The sequence below is a fragment of the Prionailurus viverrinus genome, chromosome B1, assembly GCF_022837055.1.
Source record: "Prionailurus viverrinus isolate Anna chromosome B1, UM_Priviv_1.0, whole genome shotgun sequence".
Lineage (NCBI taxonomy): Eukaryota > Metazoa > Chordata > Mammalia > Carnivora > Felidae > Prionailurus > Prionailurus viverrinus.
The window spans coordinates 164,135,995-164,156,719 of record NC_062564.1 but is presented as its reverse complement, the minus strand read 5'-3'; the positions used below and the strand labels follow the sequence as shown (position 1 = coordinate 164,156,719).

The 20,725-nt window shown below is 44.1% G+C and overlaps 1 protein-coding gene, 1 long non-coding RNA gene and 1 other non-coding gene across 6 annotated transcripts; 2 read left to right on the top strand and 1 right to left on the bottom strand.

Annotated features, from left to right (window-relative positions):
- Positions 1–4,764: 4,764 nt before the first annotated feature.
- Positions 4,765–11,237, top strand: LOC125164582 (putative uncharacterized protein DANCR). Of its 4 annotated transcripts, none has more exons than XM_047857405.1 (3): positions 4,765–5,104; positions 5,376–5,513; positions 10,882–11,237. In XM_047857405.1, exons 1-3 carry the CDS (start codon positions 4,827–4,829, stop codon positions 10,904–10,906), a joined length of 441 nt encoding a protein of 146 aa, XP_047713361.1. In that variant the 5' UTR covers positions 4,765–4,826; the 3' UTR covers positions 10,907–11,237. The 4 variants fall into 4 exon arrangements, with proteins under 4 accessions (XP_047713361.1, XP_047713359.1, XP_047713358.1 ...); XM_047857403.1 differs by lacking the exon at positions 10,882–11,237 and adding an exon at positions 5,807–6,128; XM_047857402.1 differs by lacking the exon at positions 10,882–11,237 and adding an exon at positions 6,396–7,105 and having other exon boundaries at positions 4,775–5,104; positions 5,376–5,640.
- On the top strand, positions 5,794–5,915 carry LOC125165092 (small nucleolar RNA SNORA26). Its single transcript, XR_007151978.1, has one exon. It is a non-coding gene; the product is annotated as a small nucleolar RNA SNORA26 (small nucleolar RNA).
- On the bottom strand, positions 8,830–13,649 carry LOC125164583 (uncharacterized). Its single transcript, XR_007151815.1, has 4 exons — positions 13,328–13,649; positions 13,056–13,120; positions 11,232–11,366; positions 8,830–9,801 (listed from the first exon to the last, which is right to left on the bottom strand). It is a non-coding gene; the product is annotated as an uncharacterized LOC125164583 (long non-coding RNA).
- Positions 13,650–20,725: the final 7,076 nt, after the last annotated feature.

Here is a 20,725-nt window from a genome sequence, read left to right as displayed (position 1 = left end):
GCTGAGCCACCCAGGCACCCCATGATTATCATTCTATTTTCTGATTACAAATAATATATACTCATTGTAAAGAATTTGAATGGCACCTCAGAAATATTTGAAAGAAAAAAATTACGTGAAATCCCACCATCTTGAGAGAAACACTACCAACAGTAACCATCTTTTCATGTAGACACACGGACTATATATAATATGTGTATATATGAGCATAGATACAGATACATAGATACTTGGGTTTACAAGACACATGTAGTTTTATCATTGACATCTTCTCTCTCCTTCTCACTCCTCCCCACCACTCTCTGTCCTCCAGATAACCATACTAAGAATAGGTTGTGCTTGCAGATGATGAGTCTTGAGGGACAAATAGGAATTAAGGAACAAAGGAGGAGACGTGATGGGCACTCCAGACAAAACGGCATGTGCAAAGGCAAGGAAGCAAGAGCTCTTAGAGCAGGGCTTCCTGAAACTTCAACGTGCATATAAATTACATTGGTTGAAATGCAGATTATGAATCGGCAGATGAGGGATCAAGCGTGAGATCCTTTTTTTTGTTTGTTTGTTTGTTTTTGAGAGCCTTTACTGCTGACAAGATTTCAGGTGATGTCCACGCTGCTGGACATCTTTGAGATATAAATTGCTGTGCTTTGCAATATGGTATCTACCAGTCACACAAGACTATTTAAATTTAAATCAGGGGCGCCTGGGTGGCTCAGTCGGTTAAGCATCCGACTTCAGCTCAGGTCACAATCTCAAGGTTCGTGGGCTCCAGCCTTGCATTGGGCTCTGTGCTGACAGCCTGAAGCCTTCAGATTCTGTCTCCCTCTCTCTCTGCCCCTCCCCCCCGGGCTCTCTGTCTCTGTCTCTCAAAAATAAATAAACGTTAAAAAAAAATTCAAATTAGTTAAAAGTAGGGGCGCCTGGGTGGTCCGTTAAGCATCTGACTTTGGCCCAGGTCACGATCTCATGGTTTGTGAGTTCGAGGCCCGCATTGGGCTCTCTGCTGACAGTGCAGAGCCTGATTCACATCCTCTGACCGCCTCTCTCTCTGCACCTGGCCCGCTCACACAGCTGCATGCTTTCTCTCTCTTGAAACATAAACAAAAACATTTGAAAATAAATTAGTTAAAAGTAAATAAAAATTTAAAATCATTTGTTGTACTAGTCACATTTCAAGGACTGACTAGCCACTTGTGGCTGCCATAATGGACAGCACAGTGATAGAACATTTCCATTATCACAGAGAGTTGTATGGAACAGTGCTGGACAGAACATTCAGGGAAATACAGATAGTTCAGTATGGCTGGATCATAACAGGTGTGTGGGATGGGGCGGGGGGTAGAAAGATAGACAGGGCATTGGTCTTGATCCTGGTGGCAGTGTGGAGCCATTTAAGGATTTCCAATGGAGATCATAGCAGTGTGGGGGTTATACTGGGGGAGGGAAGACTGGAGGGAGGGAGGCTGAATGGAGGCTGCCGCAGTGGGCCAGAAAGCAGATGATGTAAGCTAGAACTAAAGTTTAACAGGGAGTGGGTACAAGAGGGGAGACTCAAGGGATGATCTATAGAGAGAACTGACCGAATGAAAGGAGGTGAGGAAGCAGGGTGCTGAGAATTGGAGAGGAGGCAGAAAGAGGAAGTCATCTGGGCTGAATCCTGGACCGCGGGGGGCTAAGGAAGTGTTATTCATCAAGAGGACGCAAAAGTGTGGGGTTGGAAGAAGAGAATGAACTGCTTGAGACAAGCTGATCTGTGGTGTCTCTGGGTCCACCGGATGAGGATGTGTGCAGGGCTTGTGGGTATTTGGTACCTGAAGCTGGGGAGAGCAGTCTTGGCTGAGGGATCACCTCTGTATGGGGGGTGGGGAAAGCAGGCAGGCTGGGAGCCCGGCATGGGGATCCTAGCTCTGCCAAAGTTGTGCTGTCTAGGAAAATCACTCAGGCTTTCTTGGTCTCAGTTTATGATCTCTAAAGTGATGATAATGATATTTTTATGTAAAAGACTAAACACTATGACTGGTTCATAAGCTCATTCAGTGATACTAATAATATTCTCATTATCTCCCTTGCAGAATTGTCTTATGAATTAGAGATGGCATGTATAAAGTGTCTGATACTCAATTAATGAGTTGTATCACTATCATTCCTGGGAGGTGGGTCAGCAAGAGCAAACGGCGAAAAGGCAAGAGAGTTGAGAGAGAATGTCGCCGGAAAGGGTAGGACAAAAGAGGGAGGAGGAAGGTGTAGGAGGGAAAGCAAGGAAGAGTGGAGACTTAGAAACCAGAGGGAAGAAGGAATCAAGGAAGGAGTGGTCGGCTATGTCCAATGCCACAGAGAAGCTAGAGGAGATAAGGAGCATTGGATTTGGTCGCTGAGAGGTCACTGGTGACCTTGGAGAGTAGTGTCAGGGAAATTGGGAAGAGGAAAGTCAGACTATACTGACCTGAGGGCTGCATGAGGCTGAGGCCGAATAAGGCTAGAGACCTGTGTTGCTGTGGTCTTTCTGAAGGTCTCTTAGGAAGGGGAGGAGAGTGTGGTTTGGGGGGCTGGGGGACATTTGATGGAGGGAAGGTTTCTTCAGGTTGGGAGAGAGAGAGTATATATACAGAGAGAAGCTAAGAGCCAGGCAGAAGTGAGAGAAGAGACAGGAAGGGGGAAAACCCCAAAATAATGGACAGCTTGTGAGGCTGTGGCAGGCTGGCAAGAATGGAGCCTGGAGCTCAGGGGCAGGGACTTCAGGGTGGTCTAGGGAAGATGGACCTATTTGTTGATGAGGGAGTTTGGGGAACTAGGAAGACAGCAGAAGCCCATCAGGTCTCCTGTGCCTTTCCACCTGGATCCCTGGTCCTCTGGGTCAAGCTAAGTTCTCTCAGATGGGACAGATTTCTCTCAATCAGATCTGGTAATAAAGCCAATTGGTTCCATTTTCTTTAAACCGAATTAGAAGCATTTTTAATACCACATACAGATTACCCTGAATTTATACAATGAGTTAATTTCACTCCATCATCTCTGTATTAATTTTAATGAAGTAATTTTTTTCATAGCTGAGAAGCCATTTTTCCTCTACACACAATGAATGGTTTCGCCTTTTCCAATGAGCTGCAGTTGTCATTTGGCCGGGGTTGTGTGAAGCCTTCGGACTGAGGTGGGTTGCTCCCTGAGTTCAAGTTAAACACTCTTTGTACTGATTTCATAACCTCTTTCAGTTTTTATCACCTGGTTGGGGAGGAAGACATTCTGCACAACTACTGCCAACCCCGCTAGATCACCACTGGATTCCTACATTAGTCTCTTTATTGAGATTTTCTTTCTCTGTCCCAAGATTCTTGCCATGCAACTTGTCCACATTCACGGACATAATCGAAGGAAAGGTTAATGCCTCTCAGACATCCGAAAGGACTAAAACAAGAACAGGTTTGAAACCAGAGAGGTGTTTAGAAGAATCTGAGATGAGAAAGGTAAACGCACGAGCAAAACTGGTGTTCCCTCTGCCACTTTAACCCATTTTACGTTGATCTTATGAATACCTGCAAAGCAGCGGCTGGCTGCCACGATGTATTAATAAAATTTACTCCTTTTCTTCTCGGCAAAAGCAACTTACTGACTCTCAAACCACACCCTCCATCAGATCCTATCATTTCCACTCCTAAAAACTGCTAGAACAGCTTTCCATTGTTCTTAGCATGTCATACGCCTTCCACCAGGGCCTCAAGCTTCGTCTGGCCCGGAGCCACCCTCATCTCAGACCGCTCTGCTCCTACATCCTTAAGTTCCATTTACATTCTGGGCTCCTTAAACGGGTCAAGTGCTTTCCTGTTCTTCCACAAGCTGTTCTTCGTGCCTCTTGGACCCGAACCACATAGATGGCCTATCTTGATCAGCCCATCAAATGTAGATGCTACGTTTCCCTTCCAGCCCCACCTTACACACCTCTGGAAAGGCAGTGTGGTGTTTTTTTGTTTTTTAACATTCATTTATTTTTGAGACAGAGAGAGACAGAGCATGAACGGGGAGGGTCAGAGAGAGGGAGACACAGAATCCGAAACAGGCTCCGGGCCCTGAGCCATCAACATAGAGCCCGACGCGGGGCTTGAACTCACGAACCGCGAGATCATGACCTGAGCCGAAGTGGGACGCCTAACCTACTGAGCCACCCAGGTGCCCCCAGTGTGGTGTTTTAAGGGGCTATACTTCCAGACTCTTTGAGTTGAAATCCCCGATCCACCACTTACTAGCTAATTTGTCACCTTGGAAAGTTACTCAGTGTGTCTGTTTATCCACTTAAAATGTGGGGCTGATAAGATATTTTGAGGACTAAATCTGACAACGGATGGTAAACTCAGGACTGTAATACAAGTTACTTTAGCACATAGTCCGATTTTATTCCGCTTGTTTGTCAAGTGTGAGTCTGTCACCTAGGGAAGGTTTATGGTGCTCCCCAACCGCTTGCTGATGGAAGTCCGCTCTTTGAACGCGGTTAACGAATGAAGGAACAGTGGTCCTTTCAGGTTTAGGAGGAGCCGCTGGGTGAGCCTGGTCAAAGAGACAAGGTCCGGCTTCTCTTTAAGCTTCCAGATTAGCAGGACAGACTCAAGACACATACTGGATCGGTGTAGTTGTACGAAAGGGAATCTGGATCCTGGCACAGCCCTAGAGTAACCACGAACTCTCTCTAGGAGGGGCCCCTAGGAAGGCACAGCGCCTGCGAGAACCACGTCCTTCAGGGTAAAGGGGAGGCGCTAGGGCTCCGGAGCTTCCGAGAAAGATGCTCCGGCAGGCCTAGCGCATCTTCCGCCCGCGGAAGAGCGCGGAAGAGCGCGGAGATGCCCGAAGGAGCGCGGAGATGCCCGAAGGAGCCCGGAGGGGCCCGGAGGAACCCGAAGGAGCCCGGAGGAGCCCGAAGGAGCCCGAAGGAGCCCGAAAGACCGGGGCGGGCCGAGAACCGCGGGCGCCAATGGCCGGGCCCGCCCCGCCCCCTGGCCGGAGACTTGAGGGGATTGGCTGCCCGCCTCCCGCTGCGCCGCCGACCTCGTCGCCGCGCCACCGCCGGGTTCTCTGTGCCGCACGCGAGTCGTCGGCTTCAGTCCCGCGGAGCTGAGCCGTAAGTGTCGGTGGGCATGGGGGAGGGTGCCAGGCCTCCGGGCCCGGGTGGGGCTGCGCTCGCCCCGCGTCCCCTCGAGCTTTGCCCGCCCGGAGCTCCGCTGCTCCCGGCGGCCAGAACAGAGGGGTAGAGCAGCCCTCGGCGGCCCGGGGGGCGGGCGGTCCAGCCCGTCCCGGGGCCGCGCGAGGCACAGACGCAGCGCGGAGCCGCCGGGAGGCTTCCCCGCGGGCAGGCCCGAGCGCCCTAACCATCTTGCGCTTTGCTCCCCCAGGGCGCGGTCGCAGTGGCGGCTGCTTTGCGGCGGGTTCGGGGCCCGGCCCCCGCCTGCGAATGCGGGAGCCCGACCCGGGGCCTGCGGAGTCGGTCTCCGACGTGTGCGGGGCTGCAGCGGCCTGACTTACAGGCTCAGGTATGTCCCCGTCCTGGAGGGAAAAGCGAGGCGCTCGGCCCGGAGCACGTGGCCAATGGCGACCGGGGGTTCCCACGTGCTTGGTTCCAAGGCCCCCCAATTGGCTGCCCCTTCGGATAGAGGGCATGTAAGTTCCCGCCTCCCCCACCCCCCGCAGGACAACTGCTTCCGGTGGGTTTTCCGACTTGGCCCTGGAAACCGCTGAGGTTCAGGGGGTGTTGTCGGGAGAAGAGAGCAGGGGTCGTAGAGAAGCCTGTAAAACCCCAGACCGCCCTTTCCTGTGCCCTTTTAAGGTTGACGCAGTGCCTTAAGAGGCTAACACAGAAGGGTAAAGTAAGTCTCCATAAAACCCAGGGATGAGACTGTAAAACTCCTCTCTGGATCCTGTCTGGAGTCACAGCGGAACCAGAGGAAATTTTTCTTGAAGTTTCAGCACCTTTGTGATATTTTCATACGTTAATAATAGCACAGTGATAAATTTAACCTTAACCTTAGTTTTGACGATACCTTCAGAGATGCCTTTTATTTATTTATTTTTTGGACGATTATTTATTTTGAGAGAGAGAGAGAGAGAGAGAGAGAGAGAGAGAACATCCCAAGCAGGCTCTCCGCTGCCAGCGCAGAGCCGGAAGTGGGGCTCAAGCTCACAAATGGTGAGATCATGATCTGAGCCAAAATCTTGACCCCCATGCTTAACCAACTGAGCCGCCCAGGTGCCCCAAGGGCAGCTTATTTTTAAAGGTGAAAAACCCAGGTATTGGAACAGTGCATACAAGGCTTTTTTCTGCGCCTCCTTTGAGACAAACTGAAAAGAATGTACCTCAAAATTTGCTTTCTGTTTAAAATGTAAAAAGGTCATTTGAAAATTTTTCTTTTTTGTAGGTTGAAAACTACAGGCACAAGCCATGGAAGCTGGAATACTCTAATGCTGGTATTTTAACTGATTTATCCCAACTCTGCAGTTTACAACATGCACATGCCTCTAATGAGGTCAGATTCTTATTTCACTTGTAGCAACCATGTATCCAGCGCAGGACAGCCCTGGCAGTGAGGGCAGCACAGCAGGTGTTCGATTTCTCATCTTGTCATTTAGTTCTTACAACTTTGTGAAGGTGACGCTGTGCTCTCATTTTACAGATGAAGCAACCACAGGTTAGGGACTGACTCAAGCTCCTGTCACATGTGTAGCCCTGACCACGGATCCTCATGTAACTTTCTGGCTATGTGACCTCTTGGAAAGTTACTTCCCTCTCTTGGCATTTCATGTTGTAGCGTAAAGGTAGAAATGCTGAAACAGATGAGGCCAGTTTGGTCAGGGGAGAGCACAGAGGTATTAAGAATATAAGCTCTTCATAGTATTTAGTTACATTGAACCTACAGAAGTTGCAATTTGGCACAAAGGGAGCATCTGTCAGCATGTTAGGTGGTTTTGATGAATGAGCAGAACGGCTATGAAGGGGGAATTTAAAGGGCAGGACAGTGCTAAACAGAGCCTAGTATCAGCTAGTTCTTCCTTCTGACCTGCCCTGATTGTCTGTAAATACCTCGTTTTCCAGTAATTTTAAATAAAGATAATTAATATTCACCTTGGAGGGTTTGTTTTTGTTTTTGTTTTTTTTTTGAGGGGCAGATGGGGAGAGATTCTCAAGCACTTTCCATGCTTAGCTCAGATCTCCACGTGGGGCTTGATCCCACAGCCCTGGGCCGAAATCCAAGAGTTGGATGCTGAACCCACTGAGCATCCCCACCTTGGAATCCCTCTTAATGCTTATTTCATAACACTGTTGAAGCCTTTGTATCTAAATTGCATTTTTTAATATTACCTATTACATTGTAAAACCCAGCCTTGTGATTTTTAGGTAATTTACACAACAAATGTGTTAGAAGGCCAAAATTGCTAGAGGGGAAAAAGTGGGAGGGGGGATAGCAAGTGCATGTATTTGCACTGACTGGAGGACATTTATAAGCTCAGACAGGGCTGGCCAGGGAGTGCTGATGATAAAAAACCTGAAGGAGATGATGTGGGTGTGTGTGTGTGTGTAGTTGGGTGAAAAATGTAAGCAGTCTTAAGCCAGGCAGTGAAACAGTGCAGAAAAATAGGGAACTCATTTTTTTTTAAGGTGCCACAGAGACCAGGATTTAGAACTACAGACACTGTCCGGTGTGATAGCCATTAGTCACATGGGGCTACTTAAATTTAAATCAAAACTGAATAAAATGAAAAATGTGGCTCCTCAGTTGTGTCAGCCACATTTCAAATGCTCAGTAGTCACAAGTGGCTAGAAGCTACTGTACTAGCAACAGATACAGAACATATCCATCGCTACAGAAAGTTTCATTGGCAGTACTGTTCTAGAGGTTATAGGGTGTTTTACAGAAGAGAAAAATCTATGGGATAGTGGACTGAAGAATGACTCCCAAAGATAATCGAGTCCTAATCTCAAACCTGTAAATGTTACTGTATTTGGAAAAGGTGATTTGCAGATGTGATTAGATTAGGAATCTGGAGATGGGAAGATTCTCCTAGATAATCTGTGAGCCCTAAATCTAATCACAAATGCCTTTGTAAGAGGGAGGCAGAAGATTCCATGCTCAAAGGAGGAGGCTGTGTGAAGACAAGTAGAAAGAGATTAGGGACGCCTGGGTGGCTCAGTTGGTTAAGCAACTGACTGGCTCAGGTCATGATCTCACGGTTTGTGGGTTTGACCCCCACCTCGGCTCTGTGCTGACAGCTCAGAGCCTGGAGCCTGCTTCGGATTCTGTGTCTCCCTCTCTGCCCCTTCCCTGCTCACTCTCTCTCAAAAATAAATATTTAAAAAAAATTAAAAAAAAAAAAGATTTGATTTTGGCCTTGAAGATGATGTAGATACAACTTCAGGCTAGGTAAGGCTGGCAGCCGCCAGAAACTGGGAGACTCAAGCAACTGACCCCCTCCTCCCCAGAGCATATATTTGATTTCTGGGGCTCAAAAACTGACAGAATAAACTTCTGTTGTTCTAAGCCACCGAGCTTGTAATCGGTTGCAGTAGCTAGCCTCTGGTAACTAATACTTTAGACTGAAAGCTTCAGATCACAAGTCTAGCTGGAGCTGGAACCTCACCACATTGCCTCCTACGCTGTGTTTTTATTATGGGTTATGGGTCTGCGGGTCAGGGGGGTTAGATCTTACCTATCCATTAGTCGATTTTTTAAAAATTTGAGGTATGGCAATGAAGTTAAACTTTATTTAGATTAAAACCATTAGAGACATGAGCAGGTGGCTAAAGTATGGAGGATTAGCAAATGCCTCATAAAACACAGATGATCAACACTAATATTAAAAAATCAATTTATGGTTTATTGGGACGTCAGTTATTTATGTACATTTTCAGTAAATTTCATTTACACAGTACAAAGCACCTCCAAAGATCAAGCTGTAACAAAGTCAGTAATAAAAAACTAAGACAATATGAAAAACATCATTCTAATTTTTGCCTTGTGGGCCACACAGCTTTGACCAGCAGGGTCCCAGAGGTAATATAGACCATTAAAATGAGACCATTTTCCATAACAACCTCAATTAGTTTGGCTCATGTTCCACAAAATGTAAATTTGGATTTCTGGGAGTCTTTTAAAACAGCAACAAAAAACCCTTAATAGTATAACTAATAAAACTAGTCTTTTCAGAGTCACTGCCATGGGGCTCTGACTTAAGTCCTATATGTTGCAATTTGGTGCATCTAAGTTGCTACAATACCAATACTGAATGATGACAGTGTCCTACTGGAGACTAGAAAGGAAACTGGGGCAAAAGCAAGTTTCTCAATGAGAAATTCATCCTGTTGTACTCAAAATCTCTTCTTATGGGAAGGAACAACATGTGATTCAAGTAGCTCTTTAAACTAAAATGCTAATGTTAATGGACAAAAATAACTGAAATTGTTTTCCAGGTTTATCAAAATTTCTTTTATGTGAAATCATTTTTCACCTATTATTTTGTATCTCATTCTGACATGAATTACCAATGCTTTTCTATTAATGTTTCAGCAAAGCTACCATTTGACTTGACCATAAATGTACTTAAAGCTCTTTGTGGCCAACTGAATATCCAAGATCGTACCTTCCCTGTGATGAATGCTTATTAGAGCTGAAGCTTAGGATATGACCCCACACTCAGTAGCACACGTAGACAATGTGAAGGTCAGAATGCAGTTCCTTGTTGTCGATGAAGAGATTGTGTATGTTGTTATTCACACGTTGCTAATGGCAGTCATGCCTTTCAAAACTCGAAGCATGGAATCTCGTTCTCCTGGTGAAAGAAGTTAGGAACAAAATTGAACTCTATTTGTCTACCCTTCAAGCCAAATTCCAGACCCAAACAGTTTATATATAAGAATCCATTTGAAACTAAAATTTAGATTACATAAAGAATAGAAAGTTTTGTGGGCTTTTGACCAAAATCAGGTCCTGATTTCGGGGTGGGGGGAGTGGAAGGGAAGAGTATATTTTTACTAAAACTGCCCACTATTCCTACAGCCTCTTCTGTTTCATTCTTGCTGACAGATTTGAATTCCAGTTTCCAACATCTGACCTCAATCTCCCACCACAAAAATTCCATTATTACAAGTCTGAATATTTCTGCCTAAAGATGGCCATTCTTTTCTTATCGTTGTTGAAATAGTACCATAAAGGGGCACCTGGGAGGCTCAGTTGGTTGAGCATCCAACCTCAGCTAAGATTATGATCTCACGGTTCGTGAATTCAAGTCCCGCATCGGGCTCACTGCTATCAGTGCAGAGCCCGCTTTGCATCCTCTGTCCTCCCCATTGTCTCTTTGCCCCGCTCACACTCTCTCCCTCAAAAATAAATAAACATTAAAAAAATAACATGAAGTATTTCCATACAGAGTAACACTGATGTCCAGCTCCCTGTTGAAAGTTCATCTGCCCAGACTGTAGGTAACCTACTGATTATTCAAATGAGCTCACCCTGAAAAGACAAGGTAGAAATTTAGGTACTGCGGTAACAGAGGGCCAGGTTCCCAATAAACCTCTAGGCTCCACGCTCTCTCCTTTGTCACACTCAACTCCACAGGTTTGACTCTGCTCAAATCATGTACCTACAAAGCCAACGGAACACGTTTGAAAAAGCTCAGCTCACTTGAGATTCAGATACAAGTTACTCCAAGACCAGTGAAACTGAACTGTCTGTAGGATTGTGCCCTGAATATAGACCCAAGTGTCAGGTTCATGTGCAGCTCTGTTATCGTTTGGCCTCGGCAGGGTCCTGAACCACAACAGAATGAGATATAATCCTCCTAGAATCTTCCCTCATGTGCAAGTTTTCTTTCAGCATGAGTTTGTTTCTTAGTCTACATTTCACTTTTCAGCTATCTGAGCCAACCCGATTTCTGACCTTCTCAATGTTTTCCCGTGTTCTGTGGATAACTGGACAGCCACGTTTCACATCACCATGGATATCATCTCTGCCTTCTTTAAACCTTTTGTGCCAGTCAAAAACTCTTGCTCTCGACATTACTTCTTCATCATAAACTACTTTTAACATCTCAAGTGTCTCACTTGCAGATTTATTTAACTTTACACAAAACTTAACATGAATTCGTTGCTCTAAATAACGGTCACTCATTTTGATGGTGGAAAAAAGAATAATTCTATTCACATGTACTCACAAGGTTAGTGGGCAACCTGGAAAGCACTGCTGTGCCAGCTAAACACGTACCTGGGCAACAGTCACTCCTCCTGTGATTTCACAAGCCACACATGGAAAAACAGTCCAAACAGAAGAGTGCAAACAAGCTTTGGAGGAGTTGATGAAGGTTTCGGCATCGTATATATACCATCTCAGCTTGAACACCTTGTATTTTCCCATATACAAAAGGGGAGAAAATAAATCAGCATTTTCTTACTTGTCGAATGGCTAAGAAAATGGTATTTGAAATATATGAACTATGCGCAGGGAGCATTTAGCCTCCCCGCCTCCCAAAAAAACCTCTAAGGTAAAAATCCATCCGAATAACAGTATGGGAGATGCCATTTGTCTTGGCTGTATGTTTAGAAAGAGCCAGTTTGAAATTGTGGGGCTTTTTTGTTTGTTTTTAACACTTTATTTTTTTAAGTTTATTTATTTTGAGTGTGAGCAGGGAAGAGGGGCAGAGGGAAAGAGAGGATCTTAAGCAGGCTCCACACTCAGCCCAGGGCCTGATGTGGGGCTTGATCTCATGACCATGGGATCAAGACCTGAGCTGAAACCAAGAGTCAGACGCTTAACCAACTGAGCGACCCAGGTGCCCTGAAATTATGGTTTTTCTAATGATGTTGATTGATAGGTCAAATGTAAGATATCAAAATAGTTTATTTCCAAATACATAACGAGAATAGATTTGGTTGTCTCCAGTGTGTATAATACGATGTATGTAGTTGAGTGTTTAGGAATTCTAACATTTAAACACCGTAACCTATATTCATCCTGCACATACTATCTAGTGTATTCAGAATTTAAAACAAACACACATACACTGAAAAACAGCATCTTGTAAGCTTTGAACATGAATTTCTCTCATTTAGTTCTGAAATCAAAACTTGAAAAGGTTTCACAAATTATGTTTGTACAACCCAAATGCTGGAATTAAAGTTACCCAATGATTGGTTGCAAATATAGACTGTATTTGATGAGTTCTGCTGTGTGTGTGTGTGTGTGTGTGTGTGTGTGTGTGTGTGTGTGTGTATGGTGGAATATACAGGCCATAAACCATTTTTAAGTGTGTAATTCAGAGGCGTTACTTACATTCATAATGTTGTACAACCATCACATTTCCAGGACGTTTCCATCATCCCAAACAGAAATTCTGTACCTATTAAATAGTAACTCCCCATTCTCTCCTCTCCCTGGACCCTGGTAAACTCTGTTTCACTTTTTGTCTCTATGAATTTGACTAAGTTCCTCATATCGGTGGAATCATACAGTATTTGTCTTTGTGTCTGGCTTATTGCACTTAACATGTTTTCAAGGTTCTCCTATGTTATAGCAGGTATTACTGACTCCTTAAGGTTGACAAATACTCCATTGCATGTACATACCACATTTTGTTTATCCATTCCTTTCTACATTTACTTTGGTTGTTTCTACCCTTTGGCTATTGGAAACCATGTTACTATGAACATGGATGTACCAGTAACTGAGTGTCTGCTTTCAGTGGATCATATGGCAACTCTGTGTTTCATTTTTTGAGAAATCATCCAACTCTTTCAAAGCAACTACACCCTTTTGCATGCCCACAAGCAATGCACAAGGGTTCCAGTTCCTCCATATCCTCACCAACACTTATTTTCTACAAACTTTCACACCGGTGGGTGAAAATTCCGGTATCTACAAGGTGAAGTATTTGCTTCCCAATCCTCCTTTGCCTCCCCATCTCCCCAGGCCCCCCGCTTTTTTTGGCAGTGCTTTTCCTTCAGTGAAAACACAGATAATGTTGTGGTTTTTGACAAGCACAAGAATTCAATAAATACTGATATGCTCCTTTACTGGAGGAATCCGCATTACCTTTTTGGGAGGTGAACAGAGCTGCTTTAAGTGTCTGCATTAGAAACGAAGTTCAAACTTGAACTCTGTAAATTAGCAGAAAAAGCACGTGTTAAAAACGGGCTGGGACACTTAAGTAAGGCGGTTAAACCCTAGAAGCATAGTATACTGTACTGTACTCCATGAACTCAAAAGGGCGTTAGCATTAGAACCCCAAGTTCACCCACTATTTTTAATCCAAATGTTCCTTTCAAGGTTGCACACCCTTCCACATAGGTGGAGTGAGTCAGTACCTGGCAGGGCTTAATCGGGTCTCGCTTTCCTACCACGGGGTCCTTCTGCCAAGTGGCAGCAGAGCGTCTCTGCCAGCCCATCTCCGTTCCTGCGGAGGAGAAGGCAGGTAAAGGTCCAGCCCGAGAACCCAATGCCCGGGCCGCGCCTCACCTGGGCCTCGGGCTCCAGGGTGGGAGGAGACGCAGCTCCCAGCCTGCGCCTCGTCAAGGTCCCTGGCCGTACCCACGACACCAGACAGCCCCCCACTCAGCCTCGACCCGGCAAAAGGCTCCAAGGGTCGGAGGAGCCAGACCAATTGACAAAGCACCGCCGAAAACCGGGACTCTCGCGAGACACAAGACTACTGGGAGGTTCGTCGTGCCAATCAGCGGATGGGGGCGGTCCCAGAGCGCGTTCAATTGGCTAACCATGGGAAAGCTCGCGTTCCATTGGCATCTTTTCTGGCCCCAACTCCACCCCTCGACCGGAATGCCCGCCCCCTTCAATGGCCCCACCTCTGAGCTGAGTGGGTAGGGAGGAGGGGTAACGCCTACAGTAGCGGTGGGTTCCAGGTGCTGGAGCTCAGGCGCCCGAATGGTCCTAACCCTTTACCTGGGGCACCATAGGAACAGGTCACGCTCAGGTTCTGACATGTTCCGTGGTATTCCTTACCTCGGCCATTTACTCTGTATTCCACACTATCCGGTCTTAGGCAGGGAGGTGATTTTACCTGTGCTTGAAAGAAGGCAAGGTTGCATGGACTAATTAAGATGTTTCCCTTAAAGCTTTCTAATCCGAATACTTTATATCTTGCTCTGCATGGTATGCAAGGAGCATTGATTTGTTTGTTTGATTTGGAACAATAATTAAACCCATTGTGCCTTCCCATTAACTCATCAGAAGAGCCCCAGTGAAGTAGGTGCTATTACTGTCCTTGTCAGCCCTATTGCCCTACTTTAATTCACGCCTTCATAATTGCTTGCCTGGATTACTTCTACAAACAGCCCCTTAGCTCCTCTCCTTGCTATCCTCTACAAAGCCGAGGATTAAACTTTCTAATGCAAATCTAATCATGTCTCAAATCCTTCTCAGGTCTCCCAAATGTCAATCCTTCTGTGGCCCTGTGTTGTCCACAGGTTCTGGCAGAAGCTGCTTTTTATCAAAATATGACATATCTATGGTAAGTACACAAGTCATAAATGTGCAGCCTGCTAAAATTTCACAGATAGATCACACTAGCAGTCAGCTCAAGAAACAACGTAACCAGCATCCCCGAAGTGTTTCTAATCACTAACCACTTCCTTCCCTGCTCAGAGTTATCCACTAGCCTTAGAATTGTTTAAGTGGTCAGTAGAGTAGCATCCTTGTGTTTGTACATTATACAAAGGGGTCCATTACAGCATGTAATCTTTTATGTCTAGTTTCTTTAACTCACTTTTATGTTCATCAGGTTCATCCATACGTTAACTACATTTATAGTTTGTTCATGAGGATGCTGTATTGCATTTCACTATGTGAATACAACACAATTTGCCCAATCAATTGTTGATAGACATTGGAATAGTGTATATTTTGGCGCTATTAAAAATATTGCTGCTATGGACATTGTAATAGAAATCTTTTGATGAACATGATGAATGCATTACTCTTGGATATATACCTAGAAATGGAAATGTTGGGCCATAGGTTGTGCCGTGTTCAAATTTAGATATTTTTAAACTTTTCCAAAGTACACCAATTACATTCCTATCAGCAAAATATGACAGTTCCATCTTTTCCACATTCTCATCAACACTTGGTATTTTTCATCTTTTTTCATTTTGGCAATTTTGGTGGATGATAATCATGTCTCATGCGAGTTTAATGTGCATCTCCCTGATGATTAAGGAGGTTGAGCACCTTTACATATGTTTATTAGTTGTTTATAATTTTATGAAGTGTCTGTTAAAATTTTACTCATTTTTGTCAGCTGAGTGTCTTTTTTATTTGTATTTTTCCTAACGTTTGCTTACAAAAAATTTCAAATACTTAGCAAAGTTTAAAGAATTTTACAGTGAACATACATAAATCTGCCATATAGATTCTATGAATAACATTTTATGAAACATGCTTTATTATATTTCTATCCTTTATCCATCTGAATGTTGTTGCATTTCAAAGTAAATTGCAGATAGCAATACATGTCCTCTAAATACTTTAGCCTGTATATCACTTACGTGAAATTAAAATCACAAATCTTTATTGTATATTTGCTGAGTTTTGAGCAAGTGAGTCTTGAGTTCTATGCCTCCTCCCAGTCAATCTCCATTTCCACTTTCCTGGGCACAACCTCCATTCTGATTTATTCTCCACTATATAGCTTTATGTGTTTCAAAATTTCATAATCCTGGAATGAACAGTGTGTACTCCTGTGTAAGCCTGCTTTCACTCAGCATACTGTATTTCTCATTCCATGTTGTTGCATACGTCAGTAATCTATTTAATTGCTGAGTGGTATTCCACTGGACACATATACCACAGTCTGTTGATATGTAAGCGGTTTTCTTGTATGCATCCTTTGTCAGGTATATGTGTTGCAAATATCATCTTCAATTCTGGGTTTCTTTTCATTCTTTCAGTAAATGAAGTCTTTTGAGAAATAAACAAGTTCTTCATTATAATCTTCCAGTTTGTTGATTTCTATGTTGACTGTTTCTGATGTAAGAAGTCTTTGCTTACTCCAGGTCATTAAGATTTCTCCTGTGTTTTCTTCTAAAAAATTTACTGTTTTTTTTTTTTAATTTTTTTTTTCGACGTTTTTTATTTATTTTTGGGACAGAGAGAGACAGAGCATGAACAGGGGAGGGGCAGAGAGAGAGGGAGACACAGAATCGGAAACAGGCTCCAGGCTCTGAGCCATCAGCCCAGAGCCTGACGCGGGGCTCGAACTCATGGACCGCGAGATCGTGACCTGGCTGAAGTCGGAGGCTTAACCGACTGCACCACCCAGGCGCCCCAAATTTTACTGTTTTAATTTGCCCATTAAGAACAGTAAACTATTTGGAATTGACTGTTGTAAGTGGTGGGATTTAGAAGTAGATCCAGATGCTTTTTCTTCCATGTGGATATCCAATTAATCCAACGTGTTAATTTAAAAGATCATTTTCGGGGCGCCTGGGTGGCTCAGTCGGTTGGGCGTCCGACTTCGGCTCAGGTCATGATCTCGCAGTCCGTGAGTTCGAGCCCCGCGTCGGGCTCTGTGCTGACCGCTCAGAGCCTGGAGCCTGTTTCGGATTCTGTGTCTCCCTCTCTCTCTGACCCTCCTCCGTTCATGCTCTGTCTCTCTCTGTCTCAAAAATAAATAAACGTTAAACAAAATTAAAAAAAAAAATAAAAGATCATTTTCCCCACTTGCAGTGTCATAAATCAGGTAGCCATGTGTAGACCTATTTTGCACTGCTATTGTGTTTGATCCATTTGCTTTGTCTATATTTGCATCAAGACCACCCAGTCTTCATTACTATTTGCTGTATAAAGACCCTTTATAGTACATCACTGAACTGAAATTTCGATTTAATTAAATTTGATCTAAATAGCCATGAGGCTAGTGACCACCAAATTGGACAGCACAGATACAGAACACTTCCATCCCCATGGGAGGTCCTGTTGATAGTACTGCTTTGGAAGACATCTAGAGCCCAATACCAGATCCTTCGTAGCAGACAGGCCATTTTGAGTTTATTGCTGGACTGCTCTTCAAAAATATCTGTGTATAATCGCATTTGAGAAATTCAAAACACATCTTCCCACATGTAGGTAAGACACCCAGCTCTTTTGACCTTGCAATTTCAGCGATGAAAATACGATTTGGGAGACATTTCCTATGATGAGACACCATAAAATATGTAGCCCCAAATCATGTGAAAAGATGCCTGCTGTAGTACCATTACATATAGTTTACTATCTGTTCTGGTCCAAGGTCACACTTAATTCTCTTTTGGAGGTCTTTTCTGGGCCGTCACAGCTGTGTTTGAGAGAGTTTGCCCTTACACCTGCCATCAGAAGGCTGAGTCAGATCCGGCTCCTATGTGTAAGGAATTCCTCAAACCATTTTGTCCTGTTTATTCCACCAGTCTTGTGACATAAAATGATGCACATGTACTTATTATGTACTTCAGGTGTTACTTTTTACAGTAGATGTATTTATTTCTCCCTACAATGCTTGAATTTGAAAACTTTCTTTTTTAATGTCTTTTGTTTTATAGTACTGTGATGGCTATTTTATTTTATTTTTTTAATGTTTATTTATTTATTGAGAGAGAGAGAGAATGTGTGAGCAGGGGAGGGACAGAGAGAGAGAGAGAGAGAATGTGTGTGTGAGCAGGGGAGGGACAGAGAGAGAGAGAGAGAGAGAGAGAGAGAGAATCCCAAGCAGGCTCTGTGCTGACAGTTCAATGCAGGGCTCGAACTCACGACCCATGAGATCATGACCTGAGCTGAAATCAAGAGTTGGACCCTGAACTGACTGAGCCACCCAGGTGCCTCCTGTGATGGTTATTTTAATTTGTCTTCAATTTCCAGACTTGAGTATAGCACAGGGCTTTACTGGCAGTCTACATTTCCATTGGGGCAACGAGTATTTATGGAGCACCTACTCTGCGAGGTGCCCTGAGAGAGGCCCTGGAGAGACACTACAATGAATAATAGATAATAGTTCCCACTGAGCATCTATGAGAGCTCTCACATTTGCATTTGTTATTTTTAATGATCATAACAATACTATAAGGTAAATACTGTTACCTCATTTTTCAGGCGATAAAGCTAAGGTTTTGGGAGGTCAAATTTCTGCAGCCAGTAGGTGCTAGAGCTGAGATTTAAGCTTTGAATCCCTAACCTCTCTCCCACCTCTGTGAGACCCTTCAGACTTCAAAGGAGCTTTGTTTCCTCTCGAGGAACACCTTGTCTTGTAAAGGAGACAAACACGATAACCACAACCCACAGGAGAACAGACATTACAAAAGGCAGGGGGATGTACATGTAGTCAACCTGTGGGAAATGAGCCACATTGCCCAGCAACTTGGTCTTGTGAAATTGCCCTGAAATCTCTTCTTCTTCCTGAACTCCTTCTAGAATGATCTGAGAAGTAACAACCTTTCCTCTCCCTGTCTTCATTCTGCGGCCAAGCTATTCTCTGACCCTACGTCTGAGGAAGAGGCATTGCTAACAAATGGTCAATGCCCTCTTTAGGAGTACAATACTCCAGTGATCGATCAGAACCAGAATCTGTTAGCACTTCCAGAGCAAACCTCTGAGTCAATGTGGAAAAAGGACCCGCAAGGATGGGCCCTTAAAGGAGATTCTGCCTCTGAACATAGTGACTGGGTCTCTAGTGCTATCTTGGACCATAAGGATAAGGACCACATCCTAGGTGTTATGGGTTGAATTCTGTCCATCCCCTGCTCCCCATATTTATATGTTGAAGTCCTAACCTCCAGTATCTTAGAATGTGACCTTATTTGGAATGTGATCTTACAGGGTCATTGCAGATGTAAATTGGTTAAGATGAGGTCGTACTGAAGTATCATCCTAATCTAATCTGACTGGTGTACTTATATAAAAGGGAAATTTGGACACAGAGACATACACACACAGGGAGAACACTATATGAACACGAAGATGAAGGCAGAGGTGCCTCTACAAACCAAGGAATGCCAAAGGTTTCTAGAGATCCACCGGAAGCTGTGGGAGAGGCCTAGAACAGATTCGTCCTTATAGTCCTCAGAAGAAACCGACCCTGTCAGCCCCTTCATCCTGGGTGTCTGGCCACCAGAACTGTGAGACAATAAATTTCTGTTGTTTAAGCCACCCAGTTTGTGGTACTTTTTTATGACAGCCCTAACAAATAAATACACTAGGGATGGCAAAGAAATGAGGTAGAAGGAATCTGAGCCCCCGAGGTGCTTTAGGGAGCACAATCCCCACCAGCCTTGGTGTCTATAATCATCTGCCTTGTTTTAGGCACATACTGGCTGTGTCTTATCTGCATTAAAGCCAATACTAATTGACATTCAGGATAAAGTCCAAACTCCTTATCATGACCTACCAGGCCCATCAAGATTTGGCCCCCTCCTTCTCTCCTGCCTTGCCCCTTCTGACCCCACACATTCAGTCATATAGCACTACTGTCCTCCCAGATCCCCCTCTTAACCTCTTTCCTCTGTGCGTGCTTCCTCCTCTCCTCGTAGTAGCTTTCTCACCCCTTTCTCTCTGCCTGTGTTCTTTCTTATCCTTCTTGGCTTGGCCATCTCTTTACTTAGGTTTCACATCCTCCGGAATTCCTTCCTGGACCTCCCTGGGGTCAGTTTCTGATCTCACGCTCCCAGTGCTTCCTGTTACCACAACGTAGATCCATTATGTTGTAGACTGTGAACTACTTTTGGAGTTCGGTGCCTGGCCCATCATAAATACTCATTAAATTTTGTTCAATGGTGAAGGATCACTAAGAGTTTTCCTCATTCTATCAATGGGATGATGTGTTCCAAATCTCTAAAAAACAAACTTATGTAGATTTTTTTTTTTTTTTGAAGAGCAGACCAACAATAAACTCAAGATGGCTATGAAATGAAGCATCTGGGATTGGCCCTTTTTTTTTTCCATTTTAGTCATGAGTAGCTTGAAACATTTTTTTTTTTAATTATTTAAGTATAGTTGACATACAATGTTGTATTAGTTTGGGGTGCACAACATAGTGGTTCAACAATTCTATACATTCTACGGCGCTCACCGTGGCAAGTGTATGTACCATCTGTCACCACACATTATCACAATATTATTGACTATATTCCCTATGCTGTACTTTTCATCTCTGTGACTTATTTATTTTATAACTGATATTGGCTTTCAGATGACTTGTAAAGCAGTGGGGTCTATAGAACTTATTGTGAGTTTGGAAATGTACTGTCCAATATGGTAGCCACTATCCACGTGGCCAATAAAATCAAATTTCATTCCATTCAAAGTGCAGTTTCTCAATATGGTAGGTTGAATAATGGCTTCCAAACATATCCACCTCCTAGTCTCCAGAACCTGTGAACTTTATGTGGTAAAAGGGACTTTGCAGATGTGGCTAAACTAAAAATCTTGAGATGGAAAAATGATCCTGGCTGATCTGAGTGGACCCTAAACATAATTACGTAATATAAAACGTAATATAAACGTAATATAAAAATGTCTTTATAAGAAGGAGACACAGAGTGACTGGACAGCCGAACAGAAGAAAATAGCTCTCCAGCTGAGGCTATGCTGCTGGCTTTGAAGATGGAGGAAGCACTGCAGGGAAGGAAGCTTTGGAAGCTGGAAAAGGCATAGAAATGGGTTTTTCCCTAGAGCCAACAAAAGACGTGTGCCCTGCAGACAGCTTAGTGTTAGCCCGTGAAACT

What these genes read in the sequence shown, in the direction of transcription:
- LOC125164582 (XM_047857402.1), top strand. Translation starts at nt 4,827, where the DNA reads ATGCCCGAAGGAGCGCGGAGATGCCCGAAGGAGCCCGGAGGGGCCCGG. An exon ending in CAGTCCCGCGGAGCTGAGCC is followed by an intron (nt 5,105 to 5,375) that starts GTAAGTGTCGGT and finishes TTGCTCCCCCAG; the next exon opens with GGCGCGGTCGCAGTGGCGGC. An exon ending in CCCCTTCGGATAGAGGGCAT is followed by an intron (nt 5,641 to 6,395) that starts GTAAGTTCCCGC and finishes TCTTTTTTGTAG; the next exon opens with GTTGAAAACTACAGGCACAA.